Source organism: Lissotriton helveticus, chromosome 7 (genome assembly GCF_964261635.1).
Source record: "Lissotriton helveticus chromosome 7, aLisHel1.1, whole genome shotgun sequence".
Classification (NCBI taxonomy): domain Eukaryota; kingdom Metazoa; phylum Chordata; class Amphibia; order Caudata; family Salamandridae; genus Lissotriton; species Lissotriton helveticus.
Window position 1 is genome coordinate 112,803,666 of NC_136068.1, and position 21,768 is coordinate 112,825,433.

The 21,768-nt window shown below is 43.2% G+C and overlaps 1 protein-coding gene across 1 annotated transcript in view; it reads right to left on the reverse strand.

Annotated features, from left to right (window-relative positions):
• Positions 1-21,768, reverse strand: part of KCNQ2 (potassium voltage-gated channel subfamily Q member 2) — a 359,037-nt gene that overhangs the window by 150,077 nt on the left and 187,192 nt on the right. Inside the window, exons 4-6 of the mRNA XM_078650429.1 lie at positions 21,320-21,495; positions 17,632-17,757; positions 2,646-2,756 (exon numbers count right to left, since the gene is read on the reverse strand). Coding sequence (XP_078506555.1) covers positions 2,646-2,756; positions 17,632-17,757; positions 21,320-21,495 — 413 coding nt within the window. The remainder of the gene's footprint in view (positions 1-2,645; positions 2,757-17,631; positions 17,758-21,319; positions 21,496-21,768) is intronic.

Genomic DNA, 21,768 nt, shown 5'->3' on the forward strand with positions numbered 1-21,768 from the left:
ATGTACACGGATCGGGTAGCCAGATGAAGAAAAAGACTGTCAACTATCAAAAACAAAAAGCATACATGCAAGTGCAAGTAAAAGGGGCAGTGAGTGTCTGGTAATGGATTAAAGACTATGGGCATATTAGCAAGGGCCATATCGCTGCTTTAGCAGCACTTTTTGCCGCTAAAGCGGCGATATTTTTATCACCCTATCAGCAAGCTGTCGCTAACAGCAGTTAGCGACAGCTTTTAGGCGATAGCAACCGGTTTGGGGCCCGCTTTGCATGTCAGCGATATTTATCGCTAATGACATGCAAAGTGGCCGTACCCAAACTGTTAGCGACTGAAAGCAGTCGCTAACACAGCTATCGCCTACTAGCAAGGCAGGCAAAGCGATAAAAAAAATCGTGCTAAGCGCGATTATCGCTATAATCTAACGCCTGCTAAAAACATGACTTACCTGTTTATCCAATGGGAGGTGGATTTTCAGGTTAATTCCCCATTGGTGATAATGCGTGAATATCGCAGCAATATTCACGCATTTCGCCGCTATCGCTGGATATTTCAGCAAAATGGAGAAAAACACTGCTAATAGAATGTTTTCTCCGCTAACATATCCAGCGAAAGGCAGCGATAAAAAAAAGTGTGCTATGCGCATTTCGCGATAAATATCGCTATTCCCTGCTAATATGCCCCTATCTGCCTTGGGATTCGGAGCACCGACATTTAATTGCACCAGTCACCTGCTTCTGAGCAGAGCATCGGGAACCGGCACTCCTACTTTCACAAATTAAGCACTGCTATTGGGTCAACTCTATCAACTTCGCACCGAGAGATATAATTATTTTAACCATTTGCACACTAAATTGCAAAGGGTAGTGGAAATCACAGCAAGCAGCCTTTCGCCCCCTCCATCAACCAAGGGTTAACAACCCCCTCCCCCCACGTCGCCCTACCCTCAGTACGTGAACATTCTTGTGTTTACTGGTGTAGGGTAAATTGAAGGGAAAGGATTGGAATGGACACTACTGAATGTAAACATATCTTACCGATACGTTCAATTCCTGACACTGCCTTTATCACTTCTTTTATGTCTGTACTTATACCACAATCCCTAGTTCCCCAGACAGAATTCCCTTTTGAGGCTCGCATGAAGGCTATTTACATTCCTTCTCTGGTGCCTCACTCTCTGCTCATGTCAATTGCCTTTGCACATCCTTTTTACCCAGCTTAATAACTGTTTCCCTGTTTTTAATCCCTGCTGTTTGATGTGATAATCAGCTCTTGTTTAGCCTCTCACACCCGGCCACTCCTGCCGGGCGCTAGCTTCTCTTCTTAGGCTGTGTGCAGATGCCTTGTCCCTCTGGCTGATGTTGGCTGCACGTGCCCACCTGTTCTTACTGTTTTCATCAAGCAGCTGGGTATTTAGTGCATTGTCATTTTCCATGCATATCTTTCCTTTCCCACTTTACACCTATCTTTGTAGTGATGTGCCACTTTTCTCCCTATTTACCTCAAACCATCATCATCTGAATAAAGCTATCCCTTTGTCTCAGTTCTTTGCCTTACAAGGTTCCCTCATTGTCCCTGCATCCTTCTGTGGCTAATGTCTACCACAGGATTTAGCAGTAGAATTCCCCCCCCCCTCAGGGCATATCATCCTGATGCATTTAAAAACACTGCAGATTGCCCCCATTCTGATGTCTAAACCAGAAATAACTCCCTGAGCCACAAGAGAGGTTTCATAATCCCTCAAAGACTTTGCAGTGTTGCTGTGGGGCTACTTCAGGTGTGCAGCTAAGAATAATCTGGTCTCAGCTCCCCTTACTGTTTTTTTTAACGCCAGCGAATACACATGGCCACCTATGATTCCTCTGGCCATATTATCAAGAAAGGGCGATACATTATCTCCGCTTTTATCGGCAGGAAACTGCCGCTAAAGCGGCGATAATGGGCTTGATAATATGGCCTTGTGAATTCCCATAGAAGCCCAGGTTCTGGTGTTAACCTGGTCTTCTATGGGAATTCACAAGGGCATATTATCAAGCCCATTATCGCCGCTTTAGCGGCAGTTTCCTACAGATTAAAGCGGCGATAATGTATCGCCCTTTCTTGATAATATGGCCCTCGTGTGCTTTAATCCACCCGCCCCTGTTACGAGCGTCCCCTATTATTTTTCTTTTTTGCCCACTCCCGCCAATCACCCATGAGGCATCATCGAGTTAGAATAGGTAAGCTACACCTTCCTATGCGTACTTACATTGACAATATTTTGGAGGTCGATATTCTGGGTTCTATATATGTGTAGGTCAATATTTCTGTACCTGATAATATGAAATCCCATCACTTAAAGGTCACCTTGCTGCATGGCATATGGCCTCCCAGTAGTAAGAAGATTACAGTGATGGGCAGTGCATCGCAATCATCATTGTTTGACCACTAAGCCAAAAAAACATCTGTGCACTGTGAAACAATAATACTCTTCTCAGCCTGATCAGTCACCCAGAAGAGGTTGGGTTTCACCTCCTGTTGTGCTCTGCCAGATATGACCACCCCTTAATGTCATCAGACTGGCTGCCTCCACTCCACCCATGGCCTCTTTGAGTGGCTCTGCCTCAGCCCAGAAAATATTTGTAAAGTAAAATAGACAGATGGGCTTACCGCTGGTAGAGCGAAGAAGGACACTCCTATAAGGGTGAAGGTGGCCGCCAGAAGCCGCCCGTTCCAGGTCCGCGGATACTTGTCTCCGTAGCCGATGGTGGTGAGTGTGATCTGGAGATAGACAAAATAAAAGCACTTATGAAATCATAATGCATACTGATGCTGCATCTGACTTGTGTCAGTACATGTGACCACAAAAGAATTACCTAGCAAAAAATATGGTGTTGGTATCACAAAACAGGATTTTGTCAAGAACATATTTAGCCTTCCTAGCGGTATACTGGAGCCCCATGGCCTTTCTCTGCTGTCTCAGCAGTTGTGGTACAAGTGCTCTTTACTGGATTCTTCCTGTCAGGGGCAGCCTTAGGCATGTGCAAGCTGTGCACCTGCACAGGGCCGCCAAACCCCAGGGGCCGCCACGCCAATATATATCCTTAATATAATAATCCTCTGAGGATGGATAAATATTTGTGTGGCGGCCCCTGGCAGGGATTTGGCAGCCTCTGGCTCTGTTCCACTTCCAAACACCTGACCCCCAAGCCTCCGCCCCGCCCGGACCCCCTCTTCCCGGGCCCCCTACCTACGCTCCCTGCCCAGGGCCGCCATGAGCCTAGAGCCGCCGCTGTAGACATCCCTTTAGTTTACATCCCACCACATCTACGGTATATCCCATTACTTCAGGCCTTAGTCAATCCCAGTGGTGTCTACTGTAGAGATGAGAATGGGGGCAGGGGGCAACTGGCTCATTTTCTAGGTGAAAAGAGGTAGAGCTCAGGCAGGTGCTTTGTGTAACTCAAGCACTACTCTTCAGATGGAGCTCTGTCTTCCACAGATATGTGGCATCCAGGGAGGTGAAACAATGAAAGGTTAACCTTGTGTGGGGATTTGGACCATGAGAGGGTTTTGATTCCAGATATCCTGGATAAGCAGTTAAGATTTAATATATGCTCAACAATGTCAAATGCTGTAGACAAGCCCAACAGAATTAATACAACTGTGCGGCTACTATACTTTGATGTCAAGAGATCTTCCCCATGTTCAAAAGGTTTGTTTGTGTGCCATACTGAGTTCTGAACCCCAGCGTCCAAATACAAAGTGCTATTAACAAAGGTAAACGTACACTTTTCCGTAAGTTTACTACTTTTTGGTATTCACAAAATACGTGCAGTTTTTCGAGTCTGCTGCACTCCTTATACACATGTGTGTAGTTCTATGCACCTGGAGACTCCACAACCGAGGTAGGGAATGCAGAGTCGTTAAACTCTGCACGTTGTCTGTAAATATCTAAAGGGAAACAACCTTTACAACTTGGTCATTACACCGCAATAACTTTACAACGCGGTCATCACAATGACCGCATTGTTACAACGCAATACTATTACAAGGCAAGTTGTTACAAAGACTTGCTCTAGATGGCGCTCTAAACTAAGGAATAGTATCATTTACTATTCCAACACCTTCCCTTCTGTTGCACACACTGGAGTTGGAATACAAAATTATACTATTCCTAAATCCAGCGCGCCATCTAGAGCAAATTATTGTAACAACTTGCATTGTAATGGTACTGTGTTGTAACAACTTGGTCGTTGTAACAACTGTGTTGTAAAAGCACACGTTGTAAAGAGACATATTCATACATAAAAGTAGTAAATTTAGTGAAAAGTGCAAGTTTACCTTTGTGAATAAGGGCCCCAGTGACAAGTCAACAAATCTGAGAAAGGGCACATACTCTTAAGGAGAGTGGGGAGTCTTAGCACCTCAAAAGTGAGCGGTGCCCTATGCTGCATATTACCTAAGAGGAGAGGTGCTCTATGTGCTATGCAAGAGATGTGTGCCCTGAGTGGAACAAAAGAGATGGATACTCAAATACTGAATTTACAGAGGATAAATATAAGAGATTTGAAGAGGAAACATATGATGAATATGTCCTTGACCTCCAAAAAGACGGTGAAGGGATTGATGAGCTCTTTGTTGAGGATGTTATTCATTTCAATTCCAAGGATAGTGTTAGGAACTCCCTGAGGGAAGAAATGTTCTCATCCAACAATACTAAACACCCGAGAAGTGTGGAATGGTGGCCCTTAGAACACATGGGTAATTTTATTAAGAGGTGGATCAGGAATCTAATTGAGAAGGAAGTGAGGAATGTGCTTAAAGCTGAATGCTATAGAGCAGTCGTCCACGATAAAGTCTGCATCACCCAAAATCTAGATCCTGAATGAATCACCCTTCTATTCAAGATGGGCAGGATCCCAGGAAAGGACTAGAAAGATCCCTCAAACAGTGCCAGCACCAGCTCCTGGATGCAGTTGGCTAATTGGCAAGAATTATTGATAAGACTGAAGAGGGATACAATAGGGGGTCGATTACGACCAACATAATCGGTTTCAATTCCGACCAGATGATTACGATACAGCCAGCTGGAACTGAAACCGTCCAGGCATTCTGGCCAGCTGGCTTCCGACGGGCTCAAGGAGCCCGTCGGCCAGTCAGAACCGGCCTGTATACTATATGGACAGCAGTTTACACCGTCCAGATAACAATGCAAGTCTCTGGTATGGTTTCCATGCCAGCCTTTATGACATGGAAACCTTGTCAGAAAGCATGTTTGGGGTCCCCTTTTCCTTTGTGGACTGTGGTTGGGGACCGAGGCCCCCCTCTTAATACCTGCACCTTATGGCAGGCACCTTGAGGCGCCTTCCGCAGGGTGCAGGGATTAACACAATCTCCCATTTCTCTATGGGAGCTTGTATTATGGCCAGCTTACAGCTATAACACCAGCTCTCATAGAGAAATGGGAGAATGCGACTGCACCATTTGCGATTCCATCATAATTAGGCAGTCGGGACCGCCTACCGGAGGTCTGTCGGCCCCGTTTCCACCACGGTGTTGGATGGAGGTAACTTCGACATACATCGTAATAGGTCTCTATGGGTCTTCCTTTCGACCTAGACTTTCTGAGAGATTAGAGACAAAGGGCTATGTTGGGCTTCAATGCCAAAAGACGCAAGGAGGTCTTGATGAACATAACCCCAAATTAGGGGATTTATCTGGCAAATAAGCCATTGAGAATCCGAAGGGCCTGTTATGTGGAGAAGACATGGTCAAAAGCTAGGATTGAAATGTGGCTAGCTTCACAGCCCTGGACAAGGCTCACAACAATATGTGTAGGCTCTTCAGTGGAAGCTTCGCAGGGCCAGCAGAAGGGAACTTTTTGATTCTTGTGGCTCACAGAGGTCCCATATCAGTAACTTTCCTCAGAGAGGCTGTGATAGAGGCTATCAAGCCAGTACAACCCCTTCCATCTACCCCCAAAGAGTTTGTTATCAGCGAGTAAAGCAGAGGCAGCCCCAAGGCCATGGGCCTCTGGATACCAGGGTGAGTACAGAGATTTCTTCTTCTTCTTCCCTGGGAAGAGTAGGTGGTCATGTAAAGTATTTTACCCACATATAGGAGACTATTACTCAAGACCCATGGGTTTTAGAAACTGTCCAAGGTTTCAAAATACATTACATAGAAACTCCCCTTCAATACACCCCTCCATGGGGGTTGATTTGGAATTCAGACCAACAGAGGGTAGTTGACAAAGAGATGAAGTCTAGGTTGATAGAAGGGGATAATATAGAAGTGAGAAAGAGTAAAGACCCATTATAAACTTAAGGGATTTGAACAGATTTCTGGTGTGCAGACATTTCAAGATGGAAGAGATCCATCTTCTGAGAAACATGTTGCGGAAGAATGACTGGTTGGTGAATTTGGATCTGAAGGATGCTTACTTTACAATACCCATGGCAAAGAACATTTAGCTGTACCTTTGGTTCACCTGGTAAAATCAACGTTACCACTTTTGTTCCCTTCCATTTTGCAGAACCTCAGCACCATGGTGCTTCACCAAGGGGATGAGGGCAGTGGTTTCCTACCTGAGAGAGAGGGGTGTTATTGTGATCATTTACCTAGATGACATTTTAATTAGATCCCAAAGTCAGCCTCAAGTCCTGAAAATTTGGATTTAGTCAAAACCCTACTGGAGATTCTAGGTTTTATTGTGAACAAGGAGCAGTCTGTTCTGACCCCTTCACATACTCTGGAGTTTTTAGGCTACACGATAGATACTGTCAATGTGGTTTTGCTCCTCTTCAAGCAGGTGGTATTTCCTGGTCCATTACACTATCGTACATTACAAAGAGTAAAGGCAAGAGCCCTTGAAGCAGGCTTATGGTATGAAGACAAAATAGACCTAGATCAAGAGGCGAAGACAGAATCGATTTGGTGGTTAGTGGATTTAGATGACTGGAATGGGCAAGCAATTTTTGAATTCTTTCCGGACTTCATTTTGGAGTCGGATGCCAGTCTAACTGGCTGGGCTGCATGCTTGGGTGTACAGGAGACTGGGGTGGACTGCGGTCAAACACACAGAGAGAGATTACATACCGTACATTTTTTGGAGTTGACAGCAGGCCTTTATGCTCACATGAGTTTCAGACATTATTTACAAGGCAGAGCAGTACTGTTTGAAAGGGACAATGTTTCCGCAGTGGCCTATATAAATCACTTAGGAGGCACAAGGTTCCTTCGTCTATCAGATTTAGCCAAAGAGCTCTGGTTCTTCTTTTTATAACACAAAATCAGTTTGAGGGCAGAGTATTTGCCTGGAACGGTGAATGTGACTGCAGAATAGAATTCAAGATACTTAAGAGAGTACAGTGATTAGAAATTGAACCAAGAGTGTTTCATGAAACTAGATCAGTGTTGGGGCCCTCTGGAGAAAGACCTTTTTGCGAGCAAACTGACATTTTACCTGAAGAAGTATTACAGTTGGATGCCCGATATAGGGATTCATCTCCCTGCTTTGCAGGGTTTGTTGAGAGTCATAGCTGGATAAGAACATCCTCTAGTTAAGACAGGGACTTTGAAACTTCTTGCTTGGAATGTATCAGGAGATCTTCAGACATGTCAGGCCTTTTGGGAAAAGTTGAAGAACTACTCGAGGAATCTGGGGCTCCAGGAACCCGGCATAGATATAAGGAAATTAGGACATTTTGGGTACCTTCGTGTGTGGAAAGGAACTTGAATACCGTAGATACTCCTAAAGTGGAGGTAGATAACTTCCTGATAGAACTGTTTGATAAAGACCTTAGTTATAGAACAATAAACTGCTACAGACCAGCAGACTCGATTGGTCATAGTCATATTAATGGTGTGTAGGTAAAAATGTTTTGGATTGATGGGTTCTCAAGGGCATCAGATTACAGAAACCTCCAAGACCAAGATATGATGTCTTGTGGGACGCAAATTTGGTTCTGATTTTGTTTTCTTTATGGCTGGGAAATAGATATTTAGATTTTAAAAGACTAACTATATATCTAGCCTCCTTGTTGTGCCTAATTTCTAGTCATCGCATTTCTGATGTCAAGGCATTGGACGTGAGTAACAGGGTTTATGACCCCTTTAGAGTAAGATTTGATATTACAAAGAAAACCAAAACTATGTCAGACACTACCCAAGATTTGATCTGTGTAAGAAACTATGGGGCATATGTACAACCCCTATTGGCACCACATAGTCACGTTTACAGACGTTGTGGTGGCGATAGGGGCTGCACCTTATGTATAAGGCAACGTTAAGCCACTTAACATGGCTTAACCCTGCCTTGTACATAAGGCCTGCCGTTTCACGCTATGGTTATCGTGAAAGGGGTGGGCAGTGGGTGTTACGGTGGGCATTCCACCGCAACACCCATTGTTTTTGATGCTGCCCCCTATGTACAAGGGTAGCGTACATAGGAGGCAGTGCCAAAATTAAGACTATGTAAATACGAAATGCTTTATTTCTCCTTGTTTTTGCTTTTTTTATGTGTGCTGCCTTGTGCAGCACACATGGAAAAAGCAAAATGCCATGGTGTGTTTATGTACAGGAAGGTGTCCCTTCCTGCACATATAGAATCTTTAAAAAAAAATCCATTATGTCACTTTCATGTGTGCTGCATGAAGCAGCACACATGAAAGTGACAGAATGGTATTTTAGGATTCTTTATGTGCAGAAAGGGACACCTTCCTACACATAAGCGATCCTCCCCTGCACGCAGACACCCTTACACTATGGTGCAAGGGTGCCTGCGTAGACGGTAAATTGCTAAACTTAGCAACATCGAAGGGGGAAAAGCAAGGGTGCACCACCTTCTTGTAAATATGGTGCAGCCTTGCTTTTCAGAAGTGGAGGAGAGAGACGTTAAGCCAGGAAGGCTAATGCCTCTCTCCTCCACTTCCTTGTACATATCCCCCTATGTGTAGTGGGTTGTACAAGAGAATATGAGTCTTCAATGAATGAGTTTCACCCTGACGGAGTAAGCCAAATAATGATTTCCTTTGTGAAACCATTTAAAGCACTGACTACAGCTACTATTTTGAGATGTGTGAAATGTACCATGCAGCGAGCTGGTGTCGATTTACAGAAATGTCATGCTCATTCGACGAGAGGTGCAATGGCTAGTTAAGCCTTTTGGAAAGGTGGAAGACTGGATGATATTATGAGAGCAGCTCATTGGTTGAATGCTTCTATCTTAGCTAAGCATTATTGTCAACCAATTGAATACTTCAGGTGTGGTATTAGAGGGCTAACAACATGCAAAGTAATAGCCTCTGATCTTGTAATGAAATAGCGATTCTCCAAATATAGTGCAATGAGTAATCTATAGAGGTTGTCTTATTTGTTCCACCATAACATATTCTTGAATTGACTCTCTAACAACATTTCTTAGTTTTTTCAGAAAACACTCAATAAGTTTTTGGATGGCACATGTCTGATTCTGTAAGAATGTACGAGGTTGATGTTTTAAGAGCATGTTCAGCCAGAGAGAAGGAGCAAGGTTCACAATTAAAGAGAAGGATGATTCTGTGAAAGGACCATTTATATGTTGTGAAAGTTTTATTCTTGATTGTTTATGTTTATGATGTAATGTTCTTTAACAGTGCTGTGTGGAGAAGCATTAAAAGGTTTAGTGCATAATGCTAGCCTCCATCTCCTCAATGAAATTCAGATTTTTCTTGGCACTATATTTGCAGAATCAGTATTCTCATACAATACACAATTTACATGAGATGTTATCTACATTGGCGGGGCATCTAGTTTTTCTACTCCTGATCTAACCACCACATATCATATGGTTGCACAGAGCGATGAGTCCAAATACCTCACCACGTTTATTACTCCATAAGGGACATTTTGCTATTGTAGAATGCCTTTTGAGTTAGCTAGTGCAGCTTCTGTCTTTCAAAGACTGATGAAAGGCACACTAGAAGATGTCACAGGAGCATTTGCATTTCAAGTGATAGTTTGGTTTTTGGCAAAGATATCATGATCATGATGAGAATCTTAAGAATGTCTTAAGATCTTTTCCAGACAAAAGTTTGACTTTTAAAGTATCAATATTTATCTTTTATCTAAATTTAAATTCCGCAAAAATGAAGTTGAATACCTGGATCATATTATTTCTGATGTGCGTATTAAACCTAAAAGCTATCATGCGTCTGCTGTTGTAAAGGCTCCTGATCTTGGGTTCAAGGAGAAGCTTGCGACTTTTCTACATTTAACGGAGTTTTACTCTAAATGTATTCAAAAGTATGCCACTAAAGTGAACTCTCTTAGATCCATACTTGGAGACCTTTGCAAATTAAAGCATTTCAATTTTTAAAGAAATAATTTGTAGATGCTCCATGTCATAAACCATTTGAGGTAGTTAAAGAGTATGCAAATGGGTGGATGTTAGTAATTGAGGTATCGGTGCTGTTCTTATGCAGGTAGAAAGGAAAATGGAATAGATTCTGTCATATGGTTCTGGAGTCATTATTCTGTCACTGAAAGAGAATTATTGGCACATGTCTGGGGAGCTGAACATTATAGAATGCTTGTATGGGGTATGAAGTTTAGGTAGGTAGGTAGGCGCCTTTAGAAGCTCTCCCTGGTATGGGGAACTGGGGCTGCGAGCTGCAGAGCAATTTTAACCAATGTCATACCCGATCTGTGTATTTTAATAGCGTTTCTGGAGCGTTTGTAATAATTTTATAACCGCCTTATTTTTGACTGTGGGGGATATCAGTTTAAGGGGAATTGTATTATTGGGCACTCTGACACCTCTAAACATCTTTTTTGCTCGTGCCCAGCCGCTTCTCAGCCTTTCCCGGCGGCGGTGGGCGCCATCTTGTGTGAGGCAGGTGGGGACAGCGCTCAAGTCGGGCCGTCCTTCCCGCCCTCTTACCTCCCTATAAATGTGCAAAGCAGCCAGATGGCGCAGCGGGCTGGCGCAGCGGGGGCGCCGGATGCGCGCCGAAGCCGCGCCTAAGCCAAGCCCGTCTGCGCCCGTCCGCGCCAGGATCGCGCCTGGCGCGGGCTATGCTGTCCAAAACCCTCCAGCCATCAGGTATGATTCTGACGCCCTGCTCCTAATACGCTTGACTAGACCCAGCCATAGTTGTAAGGGGCATCTCTTAACTGATCATCTGTGGGGCCCTTTTTCTTGCCGCCTCTGTAAATGGCCATCTCTAGGACCTCCTGACACAATCTCTCCCCCATCCCCTCCCCCTCCACATAAAACTGTCACTTTCAACTGCGGCCTGATCAATGCCAGATCCCTAACATGCCACGCGCAGGACATTCACGATCTTATACTGTCGCGTGGCCTCGACGCCATCTTCATTACCGAAACGTGGCTAAACGACGCATCCAATCCCGATTTAGCAACCGCCCTCCCCCCTGATTTTTCCATCCTTAGGCGTGACAGACCCTCCGGTAGGGGTGGGGGGATAGCCATTATCGTTAAGTCATCCTTTTCGTGCCATGCATTTGATCTGACTTTTATCAAGCACTGTGAGGGTATAGGATTTGTCATTCAAATCAACCCATCCACTTCTTTTTCAGGAGGACTCGTCTATCGCCCCCCTGGGAACGCCACTTCGTTTCTGGATTCCCTGGACGAGACCCTTGCCACACTCTTGACCCACTACCCCACCTTCACCCTTCTTGGTGACTTCAATCTCCATTTGGAATCCCTTTCAGACCCCCACACGCTGAATTTTAAACACTCCCTGGGCATTTTTGGCCTCTCCCAACTGGTTTCCCCCCCAACGCACCGGGCCGGCCACACGCTAGACGGCATCTGTACTAACTCGGCTGCCCTAGCTGTCTTGCCCCCGCTCCCACAAATATGGACGGACCACTGTTTTATCCCTTTTTCCATCAAAACAAAACCCTTAGCGCAACCCAACACTATGCGCACTTCCGCACCCTTCCCGACCAATTGGAAGAAAGTCGCGTAACGTATTATGTTAAATCCCCGGCCCCTTGCCCCCCTTCCCACTATTGTCGGAGATGTATCTCAAGATTCTAAAAATCTCCACTCCTGGATTGACACAATGGTTACATCCTTCTCCAACCCAACCATCCTGAAATCAGTTCGCCGTGTGAGAAAACCCAATGCCCCCTGGTATACCCAGGCCCTCGCCGAATGCCACCTTAAATGCAGGGTCCTTGAAAGAGAGTGGAGGAAAACCTATGATGATACTTCTAGATCCCTCTACATCTCACAGAGGAAACAATACCTCTCCAATATAAAAAAAAAGCCAAAAAGGAGTTTTTTACTTCAGCTATAGAGGAAGCTAATCAAAAACAACAGACCATTTTTAATATAGTCAAGTCCTTCACCCACCCCAAGGCCCTGACAACGGAAATTCCCCCATCTCAAGCACTCTGCGATCAAATAGCTGATTTCTTTATTGACAAAATAAATACCATTCATAAAGACTTTCCCCCTCCCTTAATTCATACGCAAGATGCCGGCACTACAATACCTTCACTTGACAATTTTACTGCAGTGTCCCTGCTACAAACACAGAAGGCCATCATGACTTGCAAATCAGGAGCACCTACGTACTCCTGCCCTCCGATTATTCTTCACCACCTCATCGAGGCCGTCAACCCCTCCATCAATGCCATTATTAATGACTCCCTCAGCTCTGGCATTGTCCCCGATGAATGGAAGAAGGCCATAGTCAAGCCCCTTTTGAAAAAACAAAACAAATCCCCTACAGATCTATCTAATATGCGCCCCATTTCTCTACTTCCAGTACTAGGCAAAATCACGAGCGGCTGGTCCACGAGGAATTAAAAGCCTTCGTGGAAAACAATCACATTCTGCATCCACAGCAATCTGGTTTCCGCCCTGGCCACTCAACAGAAACTGCACTGATTGAGCTATCAGACACCATTAAGTTCCTGCAGGATGACGGAAGACATGCCGTACTCATCCTACTCGACTTAACCGCAGCATTCGACACCATCTCGCACGCTATCCTCATTAATAGAATGCGCGAGATTGGAGTGTCAGGTAATGCTTTAATATGGATTACATCATTCTTATCCAATAGAACACAAACAGTCTCACTTGGCCCTTTTCTCTCCGGCGAAAGACCTGTTACATCCGGTGTACCCCAGGGGTCCATACTTAGCCCCCTCTTCTTTAATCTATATATGGCCCCCCTCCTAACATTGATTGAATCCCACGACATCCTCGTCACTTCATACGCTGACGACACCCAGCTCGTTGTCACTATTGATAAAAAATACCCCGACACAGCCCTTAGATTTCAGAATTGCCTCTCCCAAGTTTTTTCCTGGCTTAATCTTAACCATCTTAAGTGCAACAGCGCAAAAACTGAAATAATACCACTAGGCAAAGACATCCTTTTCTCACCAAAGGACTGGTGGCCTCAAAACTCTGAAGCACCGCCTTGTGCGGTCTCCTCGGCCCGCAACTTAGGTGTCCAATTTGACTCCTCCTTGAGTTTTGATGACCATGTGCGCATCACAGCTGGGTGCTGCTTCAACCTCATCCTACATCTGAAGAAATTCTTTGACTTCCTCCCTATCTCTGCCAGGATAACAGTTGCGGTGGCCCTAATCCTTTCCCGGCTGGACTATTGCAACGGCCTCCTGGCAGGAATAAAGAAGTCTTCTTTAAAGAAATTACAAAGTGTCCAACATGCAGCAGCCAGACTAGTTCTCAAACTTCCAAAAAGGTTCTCGGCCTCTGCAGCCCTCAACACGCTGCACTGGCTTCCCCTTCACAAGAGAGTCCTTTTTAAACTCCTTATCACGGTCTTCAAAGCCACTAGGAACACCGGCCCTCTCTATCTAGCCAAGCGCTTTCAGCGCTACATTCCATCGCGCTGCTTGAGGTCATCGGAAGCTAATTTGATTGTAATACCTAGAATAAAACTAAAAACAAAAGGTGGTAAAACTTTTTCATTCCTGGCGTCAAAGGTATGGAACGGTCTCCCCTTTAACCTTAGGCACGTTCCCACAGAAAGCCAGTTCAGGAAACTCTTGAAGACCTGGATTTTCCTCCAGCCCGACTCAGCAGTTCTTGCAGCCATCTGATCCACTCCTCGCCACGCTGGTTCTCTGATCGCTTAGCGCCAAGATGCTCCTTCCGGAGCGATAGCCGCGCTGTACAAGTGTCAATAAATATCAAATATCAAGTTTACCTTAAGAATGGATCATATGTAGGGATCCTGGTTTTATGGTATTTATTTGTTTGACATTTCCATCTGTCTTTATCCATATTTATTTTTTGCTAATTTTAACTGTATTTATCAATATTTATTTTGAGCTTTGTGTAACAATGAAGTTGAAACTAGTGTATTTCCATATTTATGTAACCAAATATTATGCAATCGTGCTTGAATGCCTGATAGGTTTCAATGGTATAAACACCCACAGATGATAAATCAAGTCACGTATATGATAACATAAATTTTTTAGTAACAAGGTTGTGGATATCTACTGCTGTTTAGGCTTTACTGCTGTTTAAGCTTCTTTACCAAAATTGCTATCTTTTGTGAACCGGCCGTACCTGTCAATCCTCACAGCATTTGATCAGTAAGTCATGAATGACAGCATTCAGCATCAGTCAAAAAAGAACCATTTTCCATTTTTATCCACATTTAAAAATAAATACAGACAGGAGAAAAAATGGTTATCCGGCTGCATTTATCTGTAAATATCACTAAAAAGGGAAAACAGGGAGCTGAAATCATAAGCCATTGATTAATATGCTCTTGCCTAAAGGTGGAAGGTCCATGACTGCAAGGCTGGCAAGATTAGCTTCCAAATTACAGCCTTTTCAATACAGAATGAAGTATGTATTTGGTAAGAAGAATGGGCGTGCAGATTGCATGTCAATGTTACCTGTTGTTGAGGAGGTGGATAATGTGCAAGATGATGCTGAGTGTGAGGACTTTTACACGTTTACTGATATTAGTAATTTTGAAAACAAATTGTGTTAGTTGTCCCATTATTTTGGAAAAAATGTTTCATAAAACCAGTGTAGACAAAACTTTACTTGAGGTGCAAAGATATGAGCTTGAGGGATGGCCTGATGAGCAGGATGTTGTGGGAGAACTTAGGAGTTTCATAACACTTTAGATGAGTTAAGGGTTGAGAATGGTTTGGTTCTCAATGCAAACAAAGTGGCTCCTTCTTTTAGATTAATATCTAAGTTCATCCAATGTACATATGAAGGACATTTACAAATTTCTTGCACAAGGAGGCATTTGCAAGAACATCATTGGTGGCCTTGCATCAATTTGATGGTAGATAATTGGGTGAGATTGTGTGCGTACTGTTCTTGCAAGGATAAGTCAACTGAGGCAATTGTGTCAGAATCCATACCTGTTGAGTTGCCTATAGGTCCCTGGCAGAAATCAGGAATTGACATTATTGGTCCGTTTTCACTTATAGCTAGGCAGGAGTGTTATGGAATTGTGGTGGTTGATTATTTTTCTCAATGGTCAGAGGTTAGGATGGTTAGCAATGTCATGTCAGATGCAATTGAGGGATTTTTGGAAGAACTATTTTGCAGAAAAGGTATTTGAAAAGTTGTAGTGTCAGATAATGGCCCCCAGTGTATAGGTAAAAATATTGAGCATTTCTTTTCAAGCGTGATATTTTGCATAAAAGAATATCAGTGTTTCATCCCGAAGCAAATGGTCGAGTTGAAAGATCCAATAGAATGATAAAAGAATCCATTTAGATGGCTACTAAGGGGGGGGGGGGGGCTCTCAATTGTAAAAAAATGTTACATGCAAATTTACTTTCTCAATTGTAAAAAGCACTACAGACAAATGTACTTACCTATAGAACTACAACAAATGCATGCTCATTAAAATTTCATTTGGAGTTAAGAGGACGAAAAGCTGTTTCTAAGTTGGTGCTGGGGTGGGTATAAAACAAATCCGGAAATTACTTTGAGATTGACTATGAGAATATTAGAAAAGGTATTGATGTGTACAAAGGCAAGATGGAAAAATGGATCAAAGAAAGGGGAGATTTAGCAAAAGTGTAGGTGATTAGTTTAGATTCAAATGTCCTTCTGATTCTGGCAAGCACACATCAAGGTGGTCATATCCTGTACGAGTCATTGAATGTCTAAGTAATGCTGTGAGGGTACAGTGTGGAATCTTGGCAGAGTTTCAAAATGTAATGATTATGTGTGAAAACAGGCTGAGCAAAGTGGAGAAAGCAGAGTGGCTACATTGGATAAAAAAAGATGACTGCAGCAATATGTTCTTGGATGTTTATGCAAAAGGTGTTTCTGGCAGTGAGTCTAGTTTAAAAACATCTGACTATGTTGATCACAGGTTTGATAATAGATGTGATTTGAGCAGCATTTCTAAGGCTACAGTCCAAGTCTTAAGTAAGAGTTGTCAATGGCACAAAATGCCTTCAAGATTTAAAGATGACATTGTATAGAATCTAAAAATGTCAATATTAAAATATTTTAAAGATATGAAAATGCCATTGTAATGTACATAGTAATTTTGGTTGTACATTTTAGTTAATACTGTTTATTTTTGTTGTTGTACATTCTAAGTTTGCTTTAAAAAGGGGAAGGTGTGTGGAATTTGTATTGTGCGCTTCCCTGTTTATGTCGGATTATAGAACTGGAGAGGGTACAATAAGAATGAAGGTTGGGTGAAGGCGTTGATGGAGACAGGTTTCTGTAGCAGTGTTGCGTGGCTCCTGATGTTTTACCCACTTACTTCTATGAAAATAAAGATTTTTATTGTGTCCTTGTGTACCTGAGTGGTGTGTCTCTACGGATGTTATCTTCCATGAAGAAATTAGCAAGAGAGTCCAAAGGAAGGAGCATTGATGAGGATGTTCTAATTACTAAAAAATAGTATGTTCTTTCAGGGGATTGGGAATTGTGATCTAGAGGCCCATTTACCAGGTCATTAAAGAGTATGCTGTACAGGGACTGAGGAAACAGTTTAGGAACATAAATGGAGAGAATGTATTAAGGATATAGATCGAGACAGCCATCATTCAACTGTACCACCCTGGAACTTTTAGCTTTTTTCCTCAAGTAACTCAGTGTCACATACATATCTCTGAACCTTCTTCATCATCTTTATTTCGGCATCATGTGCCATAAAAGGTACAGATAACAAGCAGTGTAAAACAGTAACTATTAAGATATGTACAGGCATAAAAACATAAAACACAATATGCAAATATAGACATTCTCAAACCATCTAACTCGGGATTTTTCGTTACGACAATTTTATTTTATAAGTCCCCATTTAAAAAATATCTCCTCTTATCTCTGAACCATTGAGGTCCCAACTCTTCAATTCCACCATGCACCACTATTTCTGTTTGAGAACTAATCAAAGTGTTTTCTTCCTTAGGCCATAACCTTCCTTTAAGTAGGGGGTTCTAGAGTGCCATGGAAGATAGTGTTATGGGAGACTATTATGGTGAGTGTTCTCACACGTCTAGAAACAAATGTATGACAACAGGACCTTCAGACAAATGGTAATCCACTGAGGGAAGTGTTTTAGAATGTAGAGGTGAGCTCTAATAGAAGCTGTGGCAGAGAGAGTTCCAGTGAAGTTCATGATTGGCAGCTCTAGCATGGAAGCACACTCACCAGGCCCCACCAAAGGGCATCTGCATAGGTGTCGAAGTGATCGTTCTCTCCCTTCTCAGCAAGGTATACCAGGAAAGAAGCCAGGATAAGGCACAGAAAGCCAATGTACCAGGCGGTGATCAGCTCCTGCAAGAGAATAAGCGGTCATGAGAGACAAAACAATAAATACTACCCAAACCATTAATGCTCATACTCTACACACTCAAAAACAAGCATTAAATAAACAATGCATGTGTGTCAATAAGCTCCACTTACTCTCTAAAGGCACAGAGGAACAGCTTTGCATTTCTGGTCTCAATCTCTGCAACCTCTGCAGCTCATGTATCTGTTTTTATAAAATCATGAGCAGACCTTCAAGAGGAGCTATCTCATTTTTGTTTTTCAACTAGGCTTAGAGATCCATTTAGAGTTTTCCAGCGGCGGAGCAACGCTGTAAATTGGTGGTGGCCTGCTCGTTCAAACTTACAGTCCCTTTGCTTTACTTAGAGTTGGGTGAAGCGATGTGTTTACCCCAGCGAAGCGTCTACTGGCTCTGTCAGTTTAAGCCTCACACCAGGCTGCCTACCTGCCAAGGGACAGCCAGGTCACAATGATGGTCATCTCATCCTATTGAGGTCGGAGAGACCATAACTCAATATCCCAGCCATGTTGGTCACAGGCAAGTAATATGCATAATGGACCCCTTGCACTCAGAGATAAAACTCCTGCCTCACTGGGTTCCTTTGTTTTTTGTTTTGAGCAAACAATCTTACTCTTTGAAAATGTATTTTCTCAATAAAAAAGGTTTCCCATGCAGGCTAGTTAAACATGGCACCCACTCAATGAACGTGCAGTGCTGTGAATGGATTCTCTACCATCACAGCACTATTCCCAACAAGCATATTAAATGGGAGAGGACTTGACCTAACGGCTAGGGCTTCTCGACCTCGAATCTGGGGAACTGAGTTCGAGTCTCGGTAATGAAGCTGAACATCCTGTGATTCTGGGCAAATCACGTAATCTCCCCGTGCCTTACAAACAATGAATGTGGGTCCTCATGTAACGTAACTGGTACTATGGAAAGCGCTCTGATACCCGATTCGGGTCAAGTTCGCGCTATATAAAATTCTGGGGAAAAAAAATATATGGCTGGAGGTTTGCCGCTAAGATGGTGAGGCCATTGCCGTCATGCCCCAGCCAGACTCGCCATGGTATAAATGGTCACCATATTATGTTGATACCACCCATGGCATACCTGAAAGTAGCATTGTCTGGCAGACACACGGAGGCAGCTGGGAACTAACAAATGGCAAACACAATACATGAGGTCTGTCAATTCTCCAAAGCCTGTCATTGATGCAGATATGAGCCATTAAGATATGCACTTGTAACAAGGTTTCCTGTGCAGCTGCCTCACTTGTGAAGGCATGATAAGGAGTGACTGAGTCAGGGAGTAGAAAGGAAAAGGGGTGACAATAAATGCCTTTTGAAGAGCTTTGGTCCTGGTGTTGGATGGGTGTAGAATAAGTGTACCCCCCTCAATGACCAAAACCTCTGAGGGGAAGGAGGAGGGATGTGGACTGAACCTGAAAGCATTACTGAACATATATCATACCATAAATGGTTCACTTTATGAAAATAAACACAATGCAGCATGAATTATGAACAAGCACTCCTGTGTTCACAATCTTTAGAAGAAACATAAAGGTTGGTGCAATGAAGAAGCAACGATTCTTGCTAGGGTGCTTCATTATCTCAGTCCTCTCCTTGAGTACATACTGTCTGTTGCAGCCATCAATTTCTGATGACATACACGTAAAGTGATTGGTAAATTCAAGGATGCTCTTGGAGGAGGTACACATTGTATAGCTTGGGGCCCATGCAGTGTCAATATTTATGTTAAAGAAAGCTGCATGTTAGTTTATATTGTAATTGCCATTGTAAATGGTATTTATACATCACTTACTATCCCTGATGAGGTGTTGATGGTATTACTGTCTTCGCCTAGTGAGAGGTAGGGGCCTGTTGCAGCTTAAACCTGAATCCCTATGTAATGCTATAACATATACCTCCTGCTTTGGTAACACTGGGTGCAGTATTACCACCCTGCAATTATTGCAACACTCATAATAGAAACCACATTGAAAATGGAAGGCTGCATGTGTGGACTGGGCAGTAGTTGAGAACCCAATCAGCGCAAATGCTGCATAATGCTCTAAAAGTGGGCCATCCTTCAATTACCAACAAGTCAGTTGTGTCTGGGCCTGGAGACCTATTGGAGGGTGGAATACCTTCCTCCCAATGGGTGAAAGGATGGTGCCCCCCTGAGCCCTCCTTGTTGTAGCAAAAGGAATTCTGAAAATTCTTGCAGTTTCTCGATGATCTGTATCACATGCAAGACTGTTTGCTTCGAAGCAAGCTCACGGGCACACACTGAACAGTATTCAAGACAAAGGGCGATATTTACAAGATTTTGCCATAGGACAGTGTCGCAGGCCTTTCTGCTGCGCTGCCCTACGGCAAATGGAATGAGCATTAATGCGCCGTATCTATCAGGTACGCCAAATTCCTTTCCTTTTCCCCTGCGCTGGCGCACAGTGAGCTGCCATGAACCAACACAGGCTCCTTTGCGCCATGGTGCAAGGGTGCCAGCGTTACGGGGATGATTATTTTTGTGCAGGAAGGTACACCCGTTTTTTAGTTTTCTAAATTTGGTCACCCTATCCCTATTGAGCACAGAATCTGCAGAGGAGTGTGCAGTTTAATAGGACGTGGGGCAACAACAGTAGCACATAACGAGTTGGATGTGATTGTAGGCTAGTACACAGTGGGGTTCCACCACGTAGGTACAGGGGACATTTGTGGGAGAATGACCTAATTCTTCACATGTAGAATGATGAGAAATCTAATGAGTTTAAAAAGCACTAGTTCTAATGTGTGCAAGGAGGTCTTTATCAGAGAAATCTAACCAACTTTTTGAAAAAAAAAAAGTTAAACCTGTGGTTTGTCAGTAATTGTTAGAATTTGTATTTTTTATTTTATAGACTATTTTTTATTTTATTTTCTATAAGAAATATATAAGTTGAGAAACGTATTGGGGTCGAACCAAAATTTTACTTTCTAAGCGAAGTTGTACTTGTGTCCCAATTATTGACTTTTTCATATCTCATGGAGTTTACCGATTGTCTTCTGCCTATATCTAAGCATGGTTTTTCTCATGCATGTTTTAGATTGCATGGGCAATGGGTGTGCTTTTCTCCTCGTGAGAGTGGTGAAAATAAGTGCACAAGCAAATCACAAGCATTTTTTGTATGCAAGTGCATTTCTTGCTTAGCTTTTCTTTCCAAACGACTCAACACCTGTTGGAAAAGAAAATCCCATTAAGCTTGCATGCAAAATGATGCAAATGCTAGAATCTTCAAACAAAAGCGAAATTTGTGTAGCACTCTGCAACCTATATGAATTTGTTTGTGCTAATTTTCATAACATTAGTGATGGTCACAATAAAACACACTCCCACACACTAATTAATCAGACATTTCATTTTTATGTAGAAAGGATAAAATTTGAGAAAAATTATGAGGACTTTTTGTGCTTCACAAAGGCGGATGGGAGTACCTACGCATGTTTCAAAGTATAGTGTTGACCGCACCAGCTATGCCAAAAACTTAACGTTTCGTTTCTTCTTCTTATCAAATGTTGCACATACCTTGCTGTGGGCATAGACCACAGAGCCCAGAAGCTTCCAGGTACCACCTCGTCGGTCCATGCGGATCATGCGCAAAATCTGAAGGAAGCGCAAACTTCGGAGGGCAGAGGTGGCAAAGACATTGCCCTGCGATCCAGCAGCCAGCACTGCAACGGAGGCGATGAGCACCATGATGTCTGCAGTTGGAGGAGGGATAGATACCAAGTTAGTCAACTTTATGCTCATCTTTCTTACTTGCCCCGCTCTTGTGGTGGAACAACTAGTTCAATATAGAGGATTCCGCAGCTTGACAAAAGCCATGCATTGGCTATAACCAAAGGTCCACCTGGCATCAAGGACCTCAACTTACAAGGGCAGAACAGGAAAGCCTAGAAAAAGCAAAATAATAGTAGGCAAAGCCAGTAGGTTTGGTCATATATTTATGCTGAAAAACATTTGCTTCCTTGTGT